The sequence below is a fragment of the Zootoca vivipara genome, chromosome 14, assembly GCF_965207765.1.
Source record: "Zootoca vivipara chromosome 14, rZooViv2.hap1.1, whole genome shotgun sequence".
Classification (NCBI taxonomy): domain Eukaryota; kingdom Metazoa; phylum Chordata; class Lepidosauria; order Squamata; family Lacertidae; genus Zootoca; species Zootoca vivipara.
The window spans coordinates 30,309,259-30,328,824 of NC_142597.1; the positions used below are offsets into that span (position 1 = coordinate 30,309,259).

The 19,566-nt window shown below is 49.7% G+C and overlaps 1 protein-coding gene across 1 annotated transcript in view; it reads right to left on the reverse strand.

Annotated features, from left to right (window-relative positions):
- STX1A (syntaxin 1A) overlaps positions 1 to 16,262 on the reverse strand; it is a 41,498-nt gene extending 25,236 nt beyond the window's left edge. The window contains exons 1-3 of the mRNA XM_035139470.3: positions 16,048 to 16,262; positions 4,195 to 4,272; positions 3,110 to 3,209 (exon numbers count right to left, since the gene is read on the reverse strand). Coding sequence (XP_034995361.1) covers positions 3,110 to 3,209; positions 4,195 to 4,272; positions 16,048 to 16,077 — 208 coding nt within the window. The 5' untranslated portion in view covers positions 16,078 to 16,262. The remainder of the gene's footprint in view (positions 1 to 3,109; positions 3,210 to 4,194; positions 4,273 to 16,047) is intronic.
- Positions 16,263 to 19,566: the final 3,304 nt, after the last annotated feature.

Here is a 19,566-nt window from a genome sequence, read left to right on the forward strand (position 1 = left end):
ATTTTCAGGAGAAAAGTTCGTGGCGAAGCCAAGTTAAATTCTTCAGGGGAACAAACTCTTATCTGACAGAATGTCTGGTTTGCACAATTATTTTAAATGCACAATGTATTATATATTCTGCTATCTCTATTTTGCTTCTCATAAGGTCTTTGGCTCCACAAATAAACAATAATATCCATTAGTTGGCAGCAGCACTCCAGGGGTCCAGGCGGAGCTCCCTCCCAGCCCTGCCCAGAGATGCCAGCGGGGAATGCCAAGCAGCGTTAAGTTTTCACCCACACTGAGTCAGCCCATGCAGCCAGTATTGTCTACTCTGACAGGCAGCACTGCTATTTTGCTATACAAGAAAAAGGAGAGGGGGCGGAATGCACAGAAGCCAGTAATTAACTCCCACCCTGCAGGGAGAAGAAAATAATTAAAGGGCAAATCCTCATTGCAAGCGGGAGAATGCCTTATCTTTAATCTCTGTTGAGCTCTCAGAAGACTTCAAGAGCCTAGCGTTGAATCTGAGGATTTTCCTTCCATGGCAGAACTCCCTCCCTCCCCATGCAGAGCCCCTAAATCTGTTCTGAGTCCCCCCCCCCAACAGATTTGGGGATGTGTGGGACACACACTTAGTGCAGCGGCCCTGGGTGTTTTATATTACGATGATGCAATCTTACTATAATATCACATTCCTACAATTACTCATAAAAATTGCAGTCAACAGGAAGCAAAAGAATAGGACAGGGCCTACAGACAAGAAGAGGCTCCACCAATGAGCTGTGGCCTTTCCTCTACAAGCAACCCAAGACTCTAGTCCTCATTGCTCTCAATTAATGGCTGGTTTAAACAGGTATATAGGAAACTGGCTTATACTGATCAGGCTGAGGCAGGTGTTCTGCTACCTTTCCCTGCTGGATCGAGAAGATTCAGTCCTCAGCGTAGGGGGTTGGGACCTTTGCACCACCACCCCAGTTGCTGTTGAGCTCCGTCTCCCATCAGTCCCAGGCCAGCAAGGCCAACAGCAAAGGCTGAGGGGTGTCTTCATACAACAATACCTGGAGATCTGTCATTCCCCCGCCTGCTGCCTCCATGCAGAGGACAGCAGCATCCACTGACTTGCTCTTTGCATCCTATCAGGCAGCTGCTAACTAAAATTACAGGTGAAACTCGTAAAATTAGAATATCGTCAAAAAGTGCATTTATTTCAATAATGCACCTTATTATTTTTTATTTTTACAAATGCTTTCTTTTGGAAATTCCACAGTAATAAAACAAATAGTTACAATAATACAAAAATAAACACCGCTATTACATTTCATTACTTACATTCCATTTATAATTGATCCGCCTAACGGCAAATAATTACAATCACAACAAATAAAGGCTTGACGTATCTTGCTCTGCATGTCATGCATCTATCTCATGTATTGGTTTCACCTTTTAAGCTGCATTACTGAAATAAATGCACTTTTCGAAGATATTCTAATTTTCCGAATTTCACCTGTACAGGAGAAGAGACTGTAGCGGAATCATAGGGTTCATCTAGTCCAATTAGAATCACAGCTAATAAAGGAAAGGGAAATGTCAGGCAATCCTGCTGCCAAGGTGCAGCCCAGAAAAAGACCTGTGTTTGTACATTGGCAGAGACAAAGAGGATTGCCACCTTTGCCCATCATGCAGGGCTCAGTGGCCTCATCCACCCCAGAATAAAGCTCCACATTCAGCTTGACAACAGCTTCCCCTCCCCAAAGGCATTTTTTCCCTTCCCTTCCTTAATCAGCTCTTCCCCATCTCCGTGTTTTCCAACAGACAAAACATCTCCGAAGGGGTGCAATTTCCGTCTTGCCACAGTGCAGGTGTTTGGACGGTGATGATGAGACTCAGCCTGGAAAATTGGCCTTTTCCATCCTCTCGCCTGGGCCCAAAGCTCATTAATAACATCCCGAGGCCCCGGAGAAGCCAGCCAGCCAGCTCTCTTTCGAACGGGTGGGCAGGGCGGCTGCAATTTCTCAAGATCGATGTTGACTGCGCATGGAAGGAGCTGACCCTCCCAGCGGTGAACGGAGAAAGCAATTATGCGGATGGAATATTATCTTGGGAGAAGAGGGAGGAAGGGCTAGAGGCAAACCACCTAGCAAAGCTTGAGGAGTAACAGCATTCCATGCCACCCCAAGGGTGAGAAACTCCAGGGCTTCCCCAGGGCTCTGTTTCCTTGGAATGAAGGACAGCTGAGCACTCAGGGGCCACTTTTGATAGGGGTATAGATGGAATAAGCAGGCAGGAATGGGTTGTGCGGGTGATGGCAACAATCTCCAGAGGAGGAGGAGAAAGCAGGGAGAGAAGAGAAGCGTGGCAGTGAGTCAGAAGCGACAGAGGGAGCAGCCAACACAGAAACCTCCGGCACTCACCCACGCAGGGAAGACAGGAGGCAAGAGGGGAGGGAACGGGAAGAGGGATATGCCTAGAAGGAACTGCTGAGGTCAGCCAGGCTGCACCGGAGGCAGGAATGCCAGAGGGATCCCCATCCCACGCACAGAAAGCTGCCTCGCACCAGGTCAGATTATTGGAGCATCTAAGCTTAGTATTGTCAGCACCGACTGGCAGCAGCTCTCCAGGGTTTCAAGTAGGGGATATTCCCAGCCCTTCCTGGAGATGTCACGGGTGTGTGGGTGTTGAAGCTGGGGCGTTCTGCACGCCAAGCAGGTGCTCTGCCACTGTACTTTGCAATATCGACAGAAAATGGTTATAGGCACCCAAGGACACATGGCAACTTGTGCAATGATGCCTTTGTTTAAAAACGGAAATGGCTCGCAAGTTAAATGTAATTGAGTTTTGGTGTTTCTGCAGGGGTGGGTGGAGTGGGGTTGTGAAATATGGTCTGCTGCTGCTTGTGAAAATAATAAAATGTTTGCGGGCAGGGGGGGGGGGGAAACTAAGGGGGTTTCAAAGAAGCAAACACCAGACGTCCTTTCTCTTAACACAAAGCTCTTCCGGCCTGCAGTATTTTGCAGAAGTGCATCCCAGGAAACAGAAATGGACCAAAGTGTTTTGTCGCACCGGCAAAAGCTCTTCCCCCCCCCCACCTCAGCCCACTGCAAAGAAGAGGCAAGGCAGCCTTACTCACTCTCGTCGGGGTTGGGGGCTGCAAGAATGGCACTGTGCTTCCGCTTCACCTCTTCCACATTCTCCGCGATCTTGTCGATGAACCCCCGGATCTCTTCCACCTGGAGGAAGGAGGGGGAGAGTGAGCAAGAGAGCTTGGAATGTCTTCCAACATCAAACCGAACATCGCCAAAATAAGGACTTGCCACAGGGCCAGCCTCAGAGTCCCTGTTTTAATTTTGAAAGCCCTCCACAACTTCGGTCCAGGGTAGCTCAGGGACCTCCTGAAACCTTCTATCCCAGCTCAATCCCCAAGAACCGCTGCAGGAACGTTGTTCCCCGGAACTGGTGAGGCTCATTTGACAGCAATGAAATCCTTTTAATGTTTGATGTTTTGTCACTTTAATATTATTATTATTGTTGTTATTGTTGTTGTTATTATAATAACAATAACAATAAAATAATATTAATTAATATAATATTAATACAATATTTTTATAATAATATAATATAAATTTTTTATTATTCTGTTGGGAGCTGCCCAGAGTGGTTGGGGAAACCCAGCCAGATGAGTGGGGTATAAATAATAAATTTATTATTTTTATTATTATTTTATTTTTAAAATCTTTGTACCGCCCTTCAGCTGTAGATCTCAGGGCTGTTCACAACACTGGCCCATTCCTGTGGAACTCCATGCCACTAGAGATTCAGAGGGTGCCTTCCGTGCCAACTTTTGCCTGCTGAAAACTTTCCTATTCCACCGGGCCTATGCAGGCAATTAAGAGTACAACCTTCTGCAGTGGCTAACTGAAGTCTGTTTTTAACTTTTGAATGTTTTCAGTGCTGTAAAATATCTATATGAGACACACATAAACTGAAAAGGTTCCCCACTTCTCAACCCTTCCCCAGTGATCTACACAGGAGTGAAGTCATTTTGCTTCGAGCTGCCAGGTGTACCCCCCACCCAACCCCCGCCACCCAAAATGCATCTAGTTGCTCAAATAAGGAGCAAAGGGGCAACTGGTGGGGGCGGGGGGAGAAATCTGCAGGAAGAGGCCAAATAATTGACTCCCTGACAAATTTGTGCAACTAAGCGGGGGTTCTCACCTGCTCAAAAAACTCGTCCATGAAGCGGTCCCGATCCACTCCGACAGTGACGTCGTCGTCATCATCGCTGTCCTTAGCCTAGAAGACACAAAATGCTCTGAATAAAAGAAACCCTCTGGGACAAATTTCTGAAGGAGAGAAACCCCCGGGACTTTGCACCCTGCCGACTCCTTTGGAGACCTTCAAGACCAGGGATTCCCAAACTTTTCTGTGCCACTGCCCCCTTGTTTTCAAGAACTCACTCCCAGTGCCCCCTAAGCTACTCCATAAAAAGGACCCTTCAGAACAGCTGTTTGCACGACCCACTAAGGAAGATAACGCCACACTAAAATTCAGTAACAAATAATTGCACATTTCTTCAAAATCCAAGTACGGTATTTAATTAATTCAACAACATTGGTTATCTTGATCCATCGATGCCAACTGAAGCAGACTGAGAGACCATTTAAAGGCTCAGGAACCCTTTGCAGGTGTTATGGATTGAGTAGCTAAACACTATTCTAATTTCCTGAGATTGTGAATTTGGTTTTTTTTTCAGCTGTACGCCATAATCATCACAATTACAACACATAAAGGCTTGACATATCTCGCTTTGCATGTCATGAGTCTATCTCAGGGGTCCCCAAACTACGGCCCCCGGGCCGGATGCGGCCCAATCGGCCTTCCAATCCGGCCCGCGACGACTCCCGCCGCCCGCTGCCGCCGCCCGCTCTCACAGCGCGCGGCGCAGCGACGATCTAAAAAATCGGCAAAAAATCGCCGAAAATCCTTTGTGCGCATGCGTATGGGCCTCTCCCGACCCGGAAGAGGTCATTTCTGGTGCACTTCCGGGTCGGGGGAGGCCCATACGCATGCGCACAAGCGATTTTTGGCGATTTTTCCCCCGCCCGTGTGCGTGTGCGCATGCGCACGGGCGCGCACTCCCCCGCCCTCCGGCCCGCTGCGCGCGCACTCCCCTGCCCTCCGGCCCACCGCGCGGTCGGCGCGGCGGGCACCGGCCCGCCGCGCAGAAAGTCTGGGGACCCCTGGTCTATCTCCTATATTGGTTTCACCTTTTAAGTTGAATTACTGAAATAAATGAACTTTTCAACGATATTCTAATTTTTTGAGTTTCACCTGTATATATACCGTAGCAATCAATGTAGTAATCCCACCGGACCCACTTTGGGAACCACTGATCTAATTGAATGCTCTGCTCCTTTCATTAAAAACAATGCAAGATTCCAGTCCTCATGGAGCTGAATAAAAGGCTGATTTAAACAGGAACAGGTGCTTTATGTTGAGCTGACCCACTGGCCTATTTTACTTTGGGGAAGTAAAAGTTAAAGGCTCTCACAGGCCCAAATGAGTAGTTCACAGTACAGGTTGCTGGCTGTGACTCTGCATGAGTCTCTGCTCTGGGCTTGCCTCCTCTTTTCAATTCGCTTCCTGTGGGGGGAGGGCATCATCCTCGGCACTGAGTGCAGAGTAAGTGAAAAAGATAAAGTGTGTTCATTCGACTACTCTCAGCCCAGACAGCAGCCGTTTCCAGACAGGCAGTTCCCAAGCACTAATAAATCATTGCTCTTCTTCTGCACGCTGCAAGCAGAATTGCAATAGACCCTATCAAGGATATGGGATACCTCCCCGCCCCCCTCCCCGCCCCCAAATATGTTCATCTTGCTGTGCTGTTCCATTTTCACCTATAAACTGATATTGGTGGGGAAGGTCCAGTTTGGGGAAGAATAAATTGCAAGCAACTCTTGATTATTATTATTTTTGTTTCAAAAAACAATAACTAATCAAGCACTATGCACTTGTTCATTTTAACACAAATCCCCATTACTACCCATGAAATGGGGGGCGGGGCGGGGAGAGAAACCAACCCTGAAAATTATAGATTAGTGCTTTATTGGGAACGGGAGTTGCCAAAATGTTTTCCCCCTTTTTATTTTTAAAAATTAGCATTGTCCCCTTAGAGGTAACACACTTTCATTTACATTTTTAAAAATGTAAAAGTATAGCCAGAAAAGGATTTTGTTCAAAATAAAGAAACACACACAGAGAGAGAGAGATTAATGATAGTAATGGCCAATCTTATAATAAGCAAGTGCCAAATCCATATGTCCTTGGGACTCTCACCAAGCCACACCCCCTCTTTTTAAGCCACGCCCCCACCAGCCTTGAGGGTCCATTCCAAGTCTACAATTCTATGAACAGGTAGCAGCAGCACCTGTTGTACAACACACTGAGCAGGCATGCACAGGTCACTTGCCTTTATCTGGAGATGCCAGGGATTATAATTCCCGTTGTCATTTCCCAACGCATAATGCCAGAGTGCATTATCAACAACAATCCATAAGATTATACATAATATAAAAAGTTAAAGGTAAAGGTGGTTAAGTCCAGTCAAAGGCGACTCTGGGGTTGCGGCGCTCATCTCGCTTTCAGGCCGAGGGAGCCGGCGTTTGTCCACAGACAGGCTTTCTGGGTCATGTGGCCAGCATGACTAAACCACTCCTGGTGCAACAGAACACCGTGATGGAAGCCAGAGCGCCCAAAAACGCTGTTTACCTTCCTGCCACAGCGGTAGCTACAGGTGAAACTTGGGAAACTAGTATATCGTCGAAAAGTGCATTTATTTCAGTAATGCAACTTTTCATTTTTCTTTTAATTTTTACAAATGCTTTCTTTTGGAAATTCCACAGTAATAAAACAAATAGTTACAATAATACAAAAATAAACATAGCGATTACATTTCATTAATTACATTCGATTTATAATTGACCCACCTAATGACAAATAATTACAATTACAACAAATAAAGGCTTGACATATCTTGCTTTGCATGTCATGCATCTATCTCATATACTGGTTTCACCTTTTAAGTTGCATTACTGAAATAAATGCACTTTTCGACAATATTCTAATTTTCCGAGTTTCACCTGTATTACTTGCGCTGGTGTGCTTTCGAACTGCTAGGTTGGCAGGAGCTGGGACAGAGCAATGGGAGTTCACTCCGTCGCGGGGAATAGAACTGCCGACCTTCGGATCGGCTAGCCCAAGAGGCTCAGTGGTTTAGACCACAGTGCCCCCCGCATCCCTAAAAATTATACGTAATATATATGAACCCTAAACCCTCCTAGATCATGCCGTGTGGTTGAGACCATCCCCTTTCTCCCAGTCTGACTCCCCTCCAGACTCCCCAGCCTTGAAAGCTTGAACGCTGAAAGGCAGGGTGCATACTTAGAAAGTAAATAAAAATAAAACGGATCTGACAAGTGTGACACCTAAAAGCAAAGTTCTGGAAAGCATCCAAAAGAATGAATGCAGGGGAACATCAGCTAAGCTAGGATCCTTGGAACTAGGTACGCTTCGAGAGGATGGGTGGGTGTTTGCAAATGGGCGGACGGGCTCAATCCTTGTGCGCCTGGAACAGCAGCCGCCCCTCGTTCGATACCACTATGGAAAAAACACCTGCACTCCTAGCGTCTCTGTCCCCCCGCCCTGCAATTAATTCCACCTCGCCTATTATGCCATTTTTATCTGCTATTGTTGCAAACTGGGGCCATTTTCCACAGAGAGCAAGTGCCAAGATCCTCCTATGTGGCACGCAGGAGACAAGACCATTCCCCCCCCCAAAAAAAAGAGAGAGAGAGAGAGAGAGAGAGAGAGAGAAAGCACTTCATTGCCAAGAAGCCCCTTGCATACAAAATTATGCATGGTACATAGAGAAGGGGAGAACATTCTCTGCGTGAATGCTGGAAGATTTAAGATTTAGGGCAGAGAAAATGAAGTACTTCTTCAGGCAGCGCATGGTTAAACGGTGGAACTCACTGCCATGGGACTGACAACCAACTTGGACAGCTTCAAAAGACGACTAGACAAATTCACACCCATGGCTACTTGCCACAAGAGCCACAATTTGCTTCCACTGTCAGAAACAGCAAGTAGGCTGGCTACCGACTGTGGTTTCTTTGGCGCAAAACAAACCCCGAACCCCAGTTTGAACATAAAACAATGCCAGGGATTGAAGATCTGTGTGCTAGTAGGGAGGAGGAAACAGCCCAGATCAGTGCAGTTACAGTCAATCATTGTCTAGGGCAGTGATGGCGAACCTATGACACGCGTGTCAGCACTGACACGTATAGCCATTTTTGGTGACACGCAGCTGCATGCCGAGACCTTACTTCCAGCCGGCGGTGGAATGCCGCAGGTGACATATCTCTGGGGGCCTTGTGGACTTCCGGCGAGGCAAGATGGCGGTCGACATGGAGCCGCGGAGCTCCTGAAAGTGACCAGCGCTGCAGGAGCTGCCGGATGGGCTCCTGAGCCACCGAAACCGCCCCCCCCCCACCCTGCGAACCTGATGGCAGGCCTTTTTTTAAAAGGGGAAACAATTATACAGTTTTGTTTTTTAAACTATAAATATCGTAAAATTATGGTTTTTTTCTCGAAGTGACATACCACCTGAGTTATGCTCGGTTTTTTGGCAAATTTTGACACACCAAGCTCAAAAGGTTGCCCATCACTGGTCTAGGGTTTACTGTAATGCGCAAACTGGGTTATTGTCAGTTTCAGTTCCCGGGGGGGGGCGGAGTTAATTACAGTACCTGCTTCCCTGCATTAATGTTCTCTTTTATTTTCTTTTTTAAAAATAACTAGATAGCATTATTTCTCCCATTTTAAAAATGAAAAATGTAAGGAAATCCATAATTAACCCCACCGCCTGGTGAGAAGAGAAACTGACATAGACATACCCCCTCCAAAAAAGTGTGATTAATAACCAATAAAATGGCCAGCACTTGGAAACAGTTAACTTAAACACACAGGAGTCCGGTGTGTGTGTGTGTGTGTGTGTGTGTGTGTGTGTGTGCGCGCGCGCGTAAAACAGGCATTTGATGTGTGTGTTCATACCAGACAGGCTGGTGTTCCAATTATTTTTTTTAAAAAAGAGGTGGGAAGAAAATCACATGGCAGAAAACACTGGCTAGACTGCAGCAAGATTTTGACAATGACCTTATCTGGGTGCTCGGGGGGGGGTGGTAAGGAAAGAAAGCAAATCCAAAACAAAAGGCCTTTAATCTGGAACAAATATTGGACACAGATTCAAAGAGTCATGCTACCATCTACGTGGGGCCTCCCTCGGGCTTGGTTCCGGAAGCTGCTGTTAGCAATTGTGCTGCAGCATTCAGCACAAACAAAGGTGAGGTCTTGTCAGCATATAACTCCTGTTCCTTTACCAAAGGTGTCATGGGCTTTGAAGATGCTCAAACTCAGGACGCAAGGGAGAAACGTGCTGAGAGGAAGGCAAGCTTGGCAAATCCACACCGTGATCAACTCCCGCCTGGAAACCAATGTCCCCACTGTGGAAGGATGGGTGGATCCAGAATTGGCCTCCACAGTCACTTACATACGCATTGTTAAAACTGTGTTTATGGAAGACAATCTTACTTGGCTATGAGTGATCGCCAAAGAAGGAGGAGAAGGAGGAGGAGGAGGAGGAGAAAACTCCTGCGCTCAGAGATCTATACCAGCTGCAGATCTGCTACGAGTCTAAGTTCAAGGTGTCACTATTACTGGTAGTATATAAAACCCATAACAACTTGGGAGCAGTTTACCTATGACATCTCTCCTTACCCCACTTCTGCCCGCTTGGCCGCTTAAACTGGCAGAACTGGCCCTGTTACAAGTGCCACAGGACCCCTATTCCGCATTTGTAAGAATTCAATCATTTAGTATGGCAGCACCTATCCTTCGGAACTCCCTGCCTCTTGACATTAGGCACGCGCCTTCCCTATATTCTGTTCAGCACCTGCTAAAAACATTCTAGTTTAGGCAAACCTACCCATGGGGTCACGAAGAGTCGGACACGACTAAACGACTAAACAACAACAACATATGCTTAAGGGATGCGGGTAGCACTGTGGTCTAAACCACTGAGTCTTGGGCTTGCCGATCAAAGGTCAGCGGTTCAAATCCCCACAACAGGGTGAGCTCCTATTGCTCAGTCCCAGATCCTGCCAACCTAGCAGTTCAAAAGCATGCCCAAAAGTGCAAGTAGATTAATAGGTACTGCTCCGGTGGGAAGGTAAACGGCATTTCCGTGCGCTGCTCTGGTGTCGGTGTTCCATTGCGCCAGAAGTGGCTTAGTCATGCTGGCCACATGACCCGGGAAAACTGTCTGCGGAGCAGACAAACGCCGCCTCCCTCACCCAGTAAAGCGAGATGAGCGCTGCAACCCCAGAGTCGTTCATGACGGGGCTTAACTGTCAGGGGTCCCTTTACCTTTACCTATATGCTTAGAAATGCTGATATGAATTGTAACCTGTTTCAGTATTTTAACTTTTTGTATGTTTTGAAGTACTGTATTTTTTCCCTTGATTGTCTTTTATCTTTTTTTGCAAACCACATTCAGATGGGTTGTTGCGAGAAGCCAAGTTGCAGGGAACCAGGCAGAGGGCCTTCTCGGTGGTGGCGCCTGCCCTGTGGAACGCCCTCCCATCAGATGTCAAAGAGAAAAAGAGCTACCAGATTTTTAGAAGACATCTGAAGGCAGCCCTGTTTAGGGAGGCTTTTAATGTTTAATAGATTACTTTATCTCATTTTTCTGTTGTAAGCCGCCCAGAGTGGCTGGGGAAACCCAGCCAGATGGGCGGGGTATAAATAATAAATTGTTGTTGTTGTTGGGTGTTTTTTTTACAATCAAGTGGTGTGTATACGTTTTATAAGACGCATAATAAACAAGCCTTTGAAAATGCACCTCCTCACTTTGAAACCAGCCGAGAAGCAACCACAAATTCCTGCTGGAATCATTGGCATCCAAACCTGAGCTGGCACCCAGCCTGGCGTGCAAGGGGGGTGGGGAGGCTCCCAGGAGTGGTCCATTTATCTCTCCTTACGTTTCCCCTTTGCTTTCCAGGTTCTTCAGCTGCACTGCTTTCGAGGGGGACATTTGGCACAGCAGCCGAAAGGGAACAGTCGCCTCGCTGAGCAGCCCGGGGGCTAAGAATAGCAAACCCCAAAGGAAAGGAGGCAGAGCTGGCCAATTAGCCCAGTTAACGGGCTTTTTTTCAAACAAGCCAACCCGGTCCCATTAGACGTGGAGCAAAGGTCAAGCATCTGCTCTCCCCGAGGAGACGCACATCAAGTCACGAAGCCAGCGGCCAGCGAACGTTTTGAACTCATCGCTGGCAGCAAAAGCAGAGTCCCAGATCACGCAGGTGTCTGTGCAAAGCGGCGCTCGCCACTCCAGACCCATTATGCGGCAACAAAGAGCAGAGCCACCATGTGCAAAGGCAGTCTACCCTTGTATAAGCCAGAGAGCAGGCAGGCAAATGAAGGAAGGAAGGATATTTCCCATAACTTTCCACGTTTTCCAACTGCGAGGTGCCAAAGGCTACCTAAAGCAGGCATCCCCAAACTGCGGCCCTCCAGATGTTTTGGCCTACAACTCCCATGATCCCTAGCTAACAGGACCAGCGGTAAGGGATGATGGGAATTGTAGTCCAAAACATCTGGAGGGCCAAAGTTTGGGGATGCCTGACCTAAAGGCACACAGTGACACATGGGAAACCTCTCTGGCTGCATCCCCTTGAAAAGGATATTGTAGAGCTGGAAAGGGTTAAGAGAAGAGCAGCTACAATGACCTAGGTGAGCGAGGGTCTCCCCTGTGATGAAAGGTTACAGCGTCTGGGGCTCTTTAGCTTAGAGAAGAGGCAATGTGATAAGGCACTTATAAAATTATGCCTGGCGTGGAGAAAGCGCATAGAGGAAAAGCTGTTCTCCCTCTCTGCTAACACTGGAATGCACGAACGCCCAAGGAAGCTGAAGGCTGAGGAAAGACCGAAGTACCTTTTTAGTTGAACCATGGAACTCACTGCTGCAGGAGGCATCGATAGCTACCAACATGGTTGGCTTTAAAGGAGGATTGGGCAAATTTGTGCAGGAGAGGGCTATTGAGGGTTACTAGGTCAGGACTGGCTTTGATTGGAGGCAGTACTGTTCTGGAGAACTAGTTGCTGGACACCAAAGGAGGGGAGAGGGCTATCGGGCTCAAACTCTGCTTGCGGGGTTTGCATTAGGACATCTGGTAAGCCAGGGTGAGAACTGTGTGCTGGACTACATGGGCCACTGGCCTGATCCCAGTAGATTCTTATGTTATTTCCTGGGAAGTCTGCAGGCCTCGAAAGGTGACGAAGGGTGAAGCTGCACCCTCGGGTGCCCTCTGCTTCACCTTTGGCCAAGCAGAGACCTCATTCCGACCTCCTTCCCCAGAGTTGAAAAAGCCTTGCTCATTTTCTGGGATGCCTCATTACTGGGACGCTTCATTCCTCGATCTGCATGCCACAACCAACAAGCTCTCACAGCCTCCTCCCCCTCAGGCCTTGCCAGAAGCAAGTTGTGGCTTTTCCCGTTCCTGAGCAGAAATTCATTCTGGATGAATAGAAGGGCTGGGGCACAGAAGATGTGGCTCTGAGTAGACAGCAACTGGGGTTTGTTTAAACCCACTTGGGAAGGGAAGGCAGCAGGGGGGGGGGCTGATTCTCATATGGAGGCGCACTGAAAGATTAAAATAGGGGGGGGGGTAGAAAACAAAGGAATCAAAAATATAAACCATAAAGGCATCACAGCTTAGAAGGACAAAAGTGCAAAGATGCTGCACAACTCTCAGGGCCGGGCCACCAGGGGGGCACCCCGCTGCTGCGCCCGTGCCAGCCGTGCGGTGGGCGCTGGAAAACGGGACGGGACGGGGGCGCCGGAGGGATCTTTGCACCACGGCGCCAGGGCACCAGATATGCTTAAGACGACCCTGACAACTCTAAAGGGATTATAAAATATTAACTCACGCGAAGATTCCCTTTGCAAATAACAAAGATTTATAAAAGTATTCGCCACCTGTGAGTTCCTTCATGGAGACTAAAGGTTCTCTATAGTCTTAAATGAGCCAGATATTTGCATACGACGCCAGTGGCGCGGAGTGACCCTGTGCCTCAGTATTTGTATGAGAAATAAAAGCAGCCATGACCTCTTTTACAAAAGCCAGCATCTGTGAGTCAAGAATGATTTGTACAACAGAAGACCCTCAACCCATCTAGACAAGATCGCTGCCAGCGACTCTCGAGTCTTGGCCCACCCTCAAAAACAAGAACCCTCTAATGCGCTGGAAGATTTCAGACAGATAAAAGAAAGGACTTCTTCACCCAGCACATAGTTAAACTATGGAACTCCCTCCCACAAGAGGCAGTGATGGCTACCAACCGGCTTTAAAAGAGGATTAGACAAATTCATGGAGAAGGAGAAGACTATCGATGGCTACTAGCCACAATGGCTATGCTCTGCCTCCACAGTCAGAAGCAGCAATGCTTCTGAATACCAGTTTCTGGATGCCCCAGTAAGGGAGAGAGGGTTCATGTACTCAGGGCCTGCTTATGGGCTTCATTTTGGTTGGCTGCTACGAGAACAGGATGCTGGACTAGATGGGCCATTGGCCTGATCCAGGAGGTTTTCCTTATGGCTTGTGGGTTTATGCACCTCTGTTGGAATGCCTTGCTGAGTCAGGCAGCCGTTGGACTACGGGGGTTAGCGCTGTCCGCATCACGGATGGGGAAGCGTGGGGTCATGGGAGTTGTAGTTGAAGAACATCTGGAGGGCACACATAGAAAGTCATAGTTGGAAAGAACCATCTAGTCCAGACATAGGCAACCTTGGATTTCCAGATGTTTTGGAACTACAACTCCCATGATCCCTAGCTAACAGGGGCAGTGGTCAGGGATCATGGGAGTTGTAGTCCAAAACATCTGGAGGGCCGAAGTTTGGGGATGCCTGACCTAAAGGCACACAGTGACACATGGGAAACCTCTCTGGCTGCATCCCCTTGAAAAGGATATTGTAGAGCCGGAAAGGGTTAAGAGAAGAGCAGCTACAATGACCTAGGTGAGCGAGGGTCTCCCCTGTGATGAAAGGTTACAGCGTCTGGGGCTTTTTAGCTTAGAGAAGAGGCAATGTGAAAAGGCACTTATAAACCTTGGCACACTCAGACCACCAGCAGCTCACTAGGATGTCGGGCTGGCATCTGCCCCTACCTGGAGATGCCACGGATTGAACCTGGGACCTTCTGCATGCAAAGCAGGTGCACTAACCTATGTTGAGTCTGAATAGCTCAGATGGTAAAGCACAAGACTCTTCATCTCAGTGTTGTGGGTTTGAGCCCCACGTTGGGCAAAAAGATCCCTGCATTGCAGGCGGTTGGACTGAGATGACCCTCGTGGTCCCTTCCAACTCTACGATTCTTTGGGGCCATCATAATGCAGCGAAACCCACAAATGTCAGAACTTCTGTTTCACTGGAAAGTGGCTGGGTTTCCAAAAGAAGCAACGAGGTCCTGAATCCGTCCCCAGACCACCCCTTCCTTAAATCCACAAGCATCCTTCCTCATAAGGAAGCCACAGGGTGTTGCACGGTAGCAACAGATGTTGCATGCTCAACAGTTGACTTCTAAGGTGCTAGCCCTCAAGCATGCAGAGAGTCACAGGTCTCCATTTCAATCTCCCCCCTGCCCCTGCCCTGGAGAAATTTGCTGTGCATTACAGCAAAGGTCGGGCGGGGGGGGGGCGACGACATCTGTAGCCCCCTCCCATCATTGGGCTCCAACTCCCATCATCCTCCCTGGCTGGGCTTGATGGGAATTGGAGTCTAGTACCCAAAGTCCCCTACCCTCAAATTACAGGAACAACGACAACAAAAACAGCAAAGTTTGGGAGAGGGTGGCAGCTATGCATTGGCTCAAGCAGGTTCCTTTTTAGGCAGTCGAAGACCCGGAGGGCAGCCACCTGAAATGCCTGTGGTTGCCAGAGGCAAAAAAAGCAAAGGAAAAAAATTCCGCTTGGGAAAACAACATGCCACGGCTCCCTCCTTGTCATTCAAAAAAGTTACGGCTTTCAACAGAGGCAACCAGAATCAGTTAAACAATTATACAATTAGGTGCTTGAAGGAAGCTGGCAAAATTTAAGCAGTCCACTTAGTAAAGCACAGCCATGTTAAGGCTGCACTCCTGAGCACTCTTCCCCCACCCCACCCCGTGAAGACAGAAAGAGCCTCCATTTGTGAGTAAAAGCCCCCCAGGAAGAAAAGTCACCCCAGCTGGCCCCATCGATGGGACTTCCCATTAGCAACCTTTCCCTTTGGGACTGTGGTGACCAACAGCATCACCAGAGCCTTGCTCACCCCCCCCCTGCGGGGTGATAGAGCAGGCACTCTGCAGATGCTCAGGAGCCTCCCCCCCCTCTTCTCTGACGCCACAAGTCCCAGAGATGCGCGCTGCTACGTCCCTAGGAGGAGGACGGGGTCTAATCGTCGTCAACCCCTCGCATACACCCCCAAGAGAATTCAAAGGAGATGGCGGGCGTGGGGAATTGTGCTTCATCATTCCCAATTCCAGGGGTTTAAGACCAAATCCGCACACGAGATGCCGCCCTTGTTCCTGCAGATCAGAACTGGGGCGATCCCTCCAACCAGCCCCCTATCTCTCCACCCCACACGGTCACCCACGAATCAACAAGGCGATATGGAGGTGCGAGGAGCGGGCACAGCCTTGTCGTCCGTTCCCTGGAGAGTTGAGAGAGGGGCAAAATGTTCCACGACCCCGCCGCACGCATCCATGGACGGCACCGCCCTATGAAGAGAGGAGGGATCGCTGTCGTCCCCCTCCGGTTCTAGTACGCTGGCTCTGTTTTCGACGGGGAGGTTCGCTCAGCTTCAGATGGAGGGGGCAAGGCTGGAGGGGCCACGGTTGGAGGGGACCCCTCCCTGTTAGCCTTGTGATGGGGCTCTACCCCGTCTCCCTCCCGCGGCCCCTTCCCCGATGGGGCTCACCGTGCGCAGCTCCTGCGTCCGATCCTTCATGGCTCCGGCTCCGCTCTCTTGGGCGGCGATCGAGGGAGGAGCAGCAAGCCGCGACGGCGGGGGGGGGGGGGGGGCGGCACATGCGCGGGAGCCCGAGCAGGAGGGAGGGGAGCGGGGAGCGGCCGCCTGTCTGTCTGTCTGTCTGTCCGCCCACTCCGCTACGGCTGCCTCCGCGTCGCCGCCCACCCGCGACGGGGCCACCCCCGAAGGAGCCCGAGCCGCGCGAAGCCCCCACCTAACTCCCCAGTCGTTTTGGGAGAAATGGAACACCGCCCCGCCTTCTTAGGGGGATCTCCAGCTGCGCGGGCGCCTGCACTCCCTACATGCTCAGAAGCACGCTCAGTTCCTCGACAGGTTTAGTTTGGAGCAAGCCCCGTCTGGTTCAGTGGGCCCCAGTTTATTTTAAGCTTCAGAGAGCCTGAAGGCAGGAGTGGCGGAGCAGGCATTTCTAGGCCTGGAAAAGCTTTCAGCTGTGGCTAGTTTCTGTGGCCGTTAAAAGCTCAGGAACACACGTTTATGAGTACCGTATGTATGGGTGTATGGGTGTACATGTATATGTGTACCTGTGTATATGTCTGTGTACATTGACTGAGCAGGTGAGCTTGGTCAGCATGGGGGAGGAGGAGGAAAAGAAGGGGTTATACAAGGTGACTTGCCTTTGCCATTGTTGCTTCCCTAAACTGAATTGCAGGGGGTTGGACTAGATGACCCCTGGGGTCCCTTCCAACTGTACAATTCTATTATTCCAAGTTGTGTTTTCCCACAAGCCCTGTGTACAAATAACCCAACAGCCTTCTCAAAACCCCATTTCAGCAAGGCCTGGTCAGATCAGAAGCAATAGCTTCCATCTTTAAGTCTCCCCACTCCCTACCACCTTGGCCAGTCTCAGTCGCTGGCCACAATGCCCTGTTTACACCCCCACCATTAGGAACTGCCTTTGCAAAACAAGCCTGTTCCCCTCTGATAAAACAACAACAACAACAACTCTGCACAGGCTCAGAAGCCGAGTGCTGGGATTTCTGGAATGGGAAACTGAATGCATTGTTTGGATCATCATAGTCAAAGGCCAAATACAGAGAGGTGTTTGCGGGGACACAAAATGAGGTTGCTGCCCAGCCATGGCTGCCAACTGACCAGAGGTAAAGAGCACCCCAGGGCTGGCGTTTACCCACACCAAGCCACAGTTGAAAGACACAGCGGCAATGGCTGGTCGAGAAATTGGCAACCCATAACCTGACTCGTTTCCATGCATGTTGCCATGAGTGCAAGAATCCTAGGGATGGTGCTCCCTGATCTAGGTCCCCAAAGAGCATGAAGGGAGACGGCGGTGTCTCTGGAACAACTACCGTAGCAAGATGTGCTCTGGTGTTCTGCCACCTGCTGGTCGCCGAGAGTACAGCAGCATGCCCTGCAGAATCTGTGCGGATAATCTAACTACTGTATTTATTAGTTTAAGAATATAAGAAAAACCTGCTGGATCAGGCCAATGGCCCATTTAGTCCAGCATCCTGTCCTTGCAGTGGCCAACCAGATGCTTGTGGGAAACTTGTAAGCAGGACTTGAGCCCAAGAGCCTTCTCCCCTCCTGTAGTCTCCTCGCTGCCTCTGGCTGTGGAGGCAGAGCTGAGCAGCCCTGGCTAGTATCCATTGATCGCCCTCTCCTCCACGAATTATTAATTTACTACCATTCTTCCCGTGTTCTTAATGTTTTGCAGTCCTCATTTCTTCCTCCTTCACAACAACCCTGCAAGGGTAGCTTCCCAACTGTAGGTGCTGCCACTCTGAAATATTGATTTCTTACAGATGCAGAATGGGCAGATGTAGTGCCAGACCTTTCTCTCCCCCCACCAATGCCCTGGGCCAAATTGGACAGGTAGGCGGGACCCCACTTTGACAGGTGGGTGGTCCTGGTCACCTATCAAATCATCTGATGCTGTAATGGCATCAGGTGATTGATGCATTTCCAAGCTGACTGGGGGTGTAGGGAGAGGGAGATAGCTTAAAGAGCTGGCTGAACCAGCCATTTGTCAAGCATTTTGCAAGGGTCAGCAGTGCCTGCAAAGCCCCGTTTTTCCTTTACATGCCCCCCCACCTGGTGTCATATACAATGTGAGGTGTGTAGCAGGTGGGTGTGGCTTGCCCCCAAACGGTCTCGCGGGATAAATGGAGTCACCTGGCAGGCCCTACCTGCTCTAAATCCACCCTACAGTATGCCCTATTCAACCATCTATAGCCATCTGAAGGTCTATCCCAGGAAAGATGGAGCAAGCTTGTGTTCCCCTGCTCTATTGGCTAGGTAGGACCTGAAGCAGTGGGTTCAAGTTACAAGGAAGGAGATTCTGACTAAACATTAGGAAGACCTTCGGGGTCCCTTCCAACTCTAGAGTTAAATGATTCTATGATCTGCAGGTGAAATTCCCGAAGCAGCTGGCTTCAAACCGTATATTCTGATTTCCCACCTGGCTTGCTTAGGAGACGTGGGGATGGAGTGGAGGGGTGATAGGGCAGTGCCAGGGGGTGCATTTTCAAGCCTGGTCTTTTGCCAAGTCAGCCACTGTGCGTCCTGCTGACGCAACCCCGGTGCCTTACGGAGGGGGGGGTCTGTTTCCACGGGGCGCCATGGCAACACCACCCATAATGATAGCCCTGGAGCCTGCTGGAGGAGGCCTCTTCTGTGCTTGCCCTCACCTGTGTGACAGGGCACTTGCCTGACAAAAGAGGGCTCCCTTTGGTTCTCCACTGCCCCCCCAGCTGCTCCAGAGGGCTGCCCCCTCCCCTCTGCAGAGGCTCCTTTGTGCCTCCACTTGCCATCTGTCGCCATTCTCTGCCAGGGCCCACATGCCACCCCCCTCCCCCCGATCCATCCTCCCGGTGACACATCAGCAGAGTCTTAGGACAGGCAGAAAGGAAATAGCTCATAATTGGTTCAGGCATCCGTGAACCACGAGGTGTGGCGATGACAGCTGGCCCACACAATGACCTGAACATGAGACCGGAAGAAGAAGCGTATGCTGGATCAAGCCCATCCAGTGCAGCATCCTGTTCTCACAGGGGCCAGCCAGATGCCTGTGGGAAACCCCCAAGCAGGACCCGAGCCCAAGAGCCCTCCTCCGCTTCTGTGGTATTCAGAAGCATTGCTGCCTCTGAGTGTGCTCTGAGTCTCCTCAATCAATTTGTCCAATCCTCTTTAAAGGCTGCTGCAAGACACAGCTGAGGAAGGAGGCGGAGCCCCCTTCCCCTAGCCCCCTGATCCTGTTTCCCCATGGGGGGGGGGCAGAGCGAATTGGTCCACAACAGCGACTAGAAGCATAGTGAGCCTTCTACTGCATGCACATAAATTGAGAGACGTCGAGCAGGGCTCTGGTTTCAGAGGGCTGTATCCCACACCTAGCCCTACTCAGAGCAGGAAATAACTGAAGAAGAGCTCCGGTGGATCAGGTCAAAGGGGCCCATCGAGTCCAGCATTCTGCTCTCACAGTGGCCACCCAGA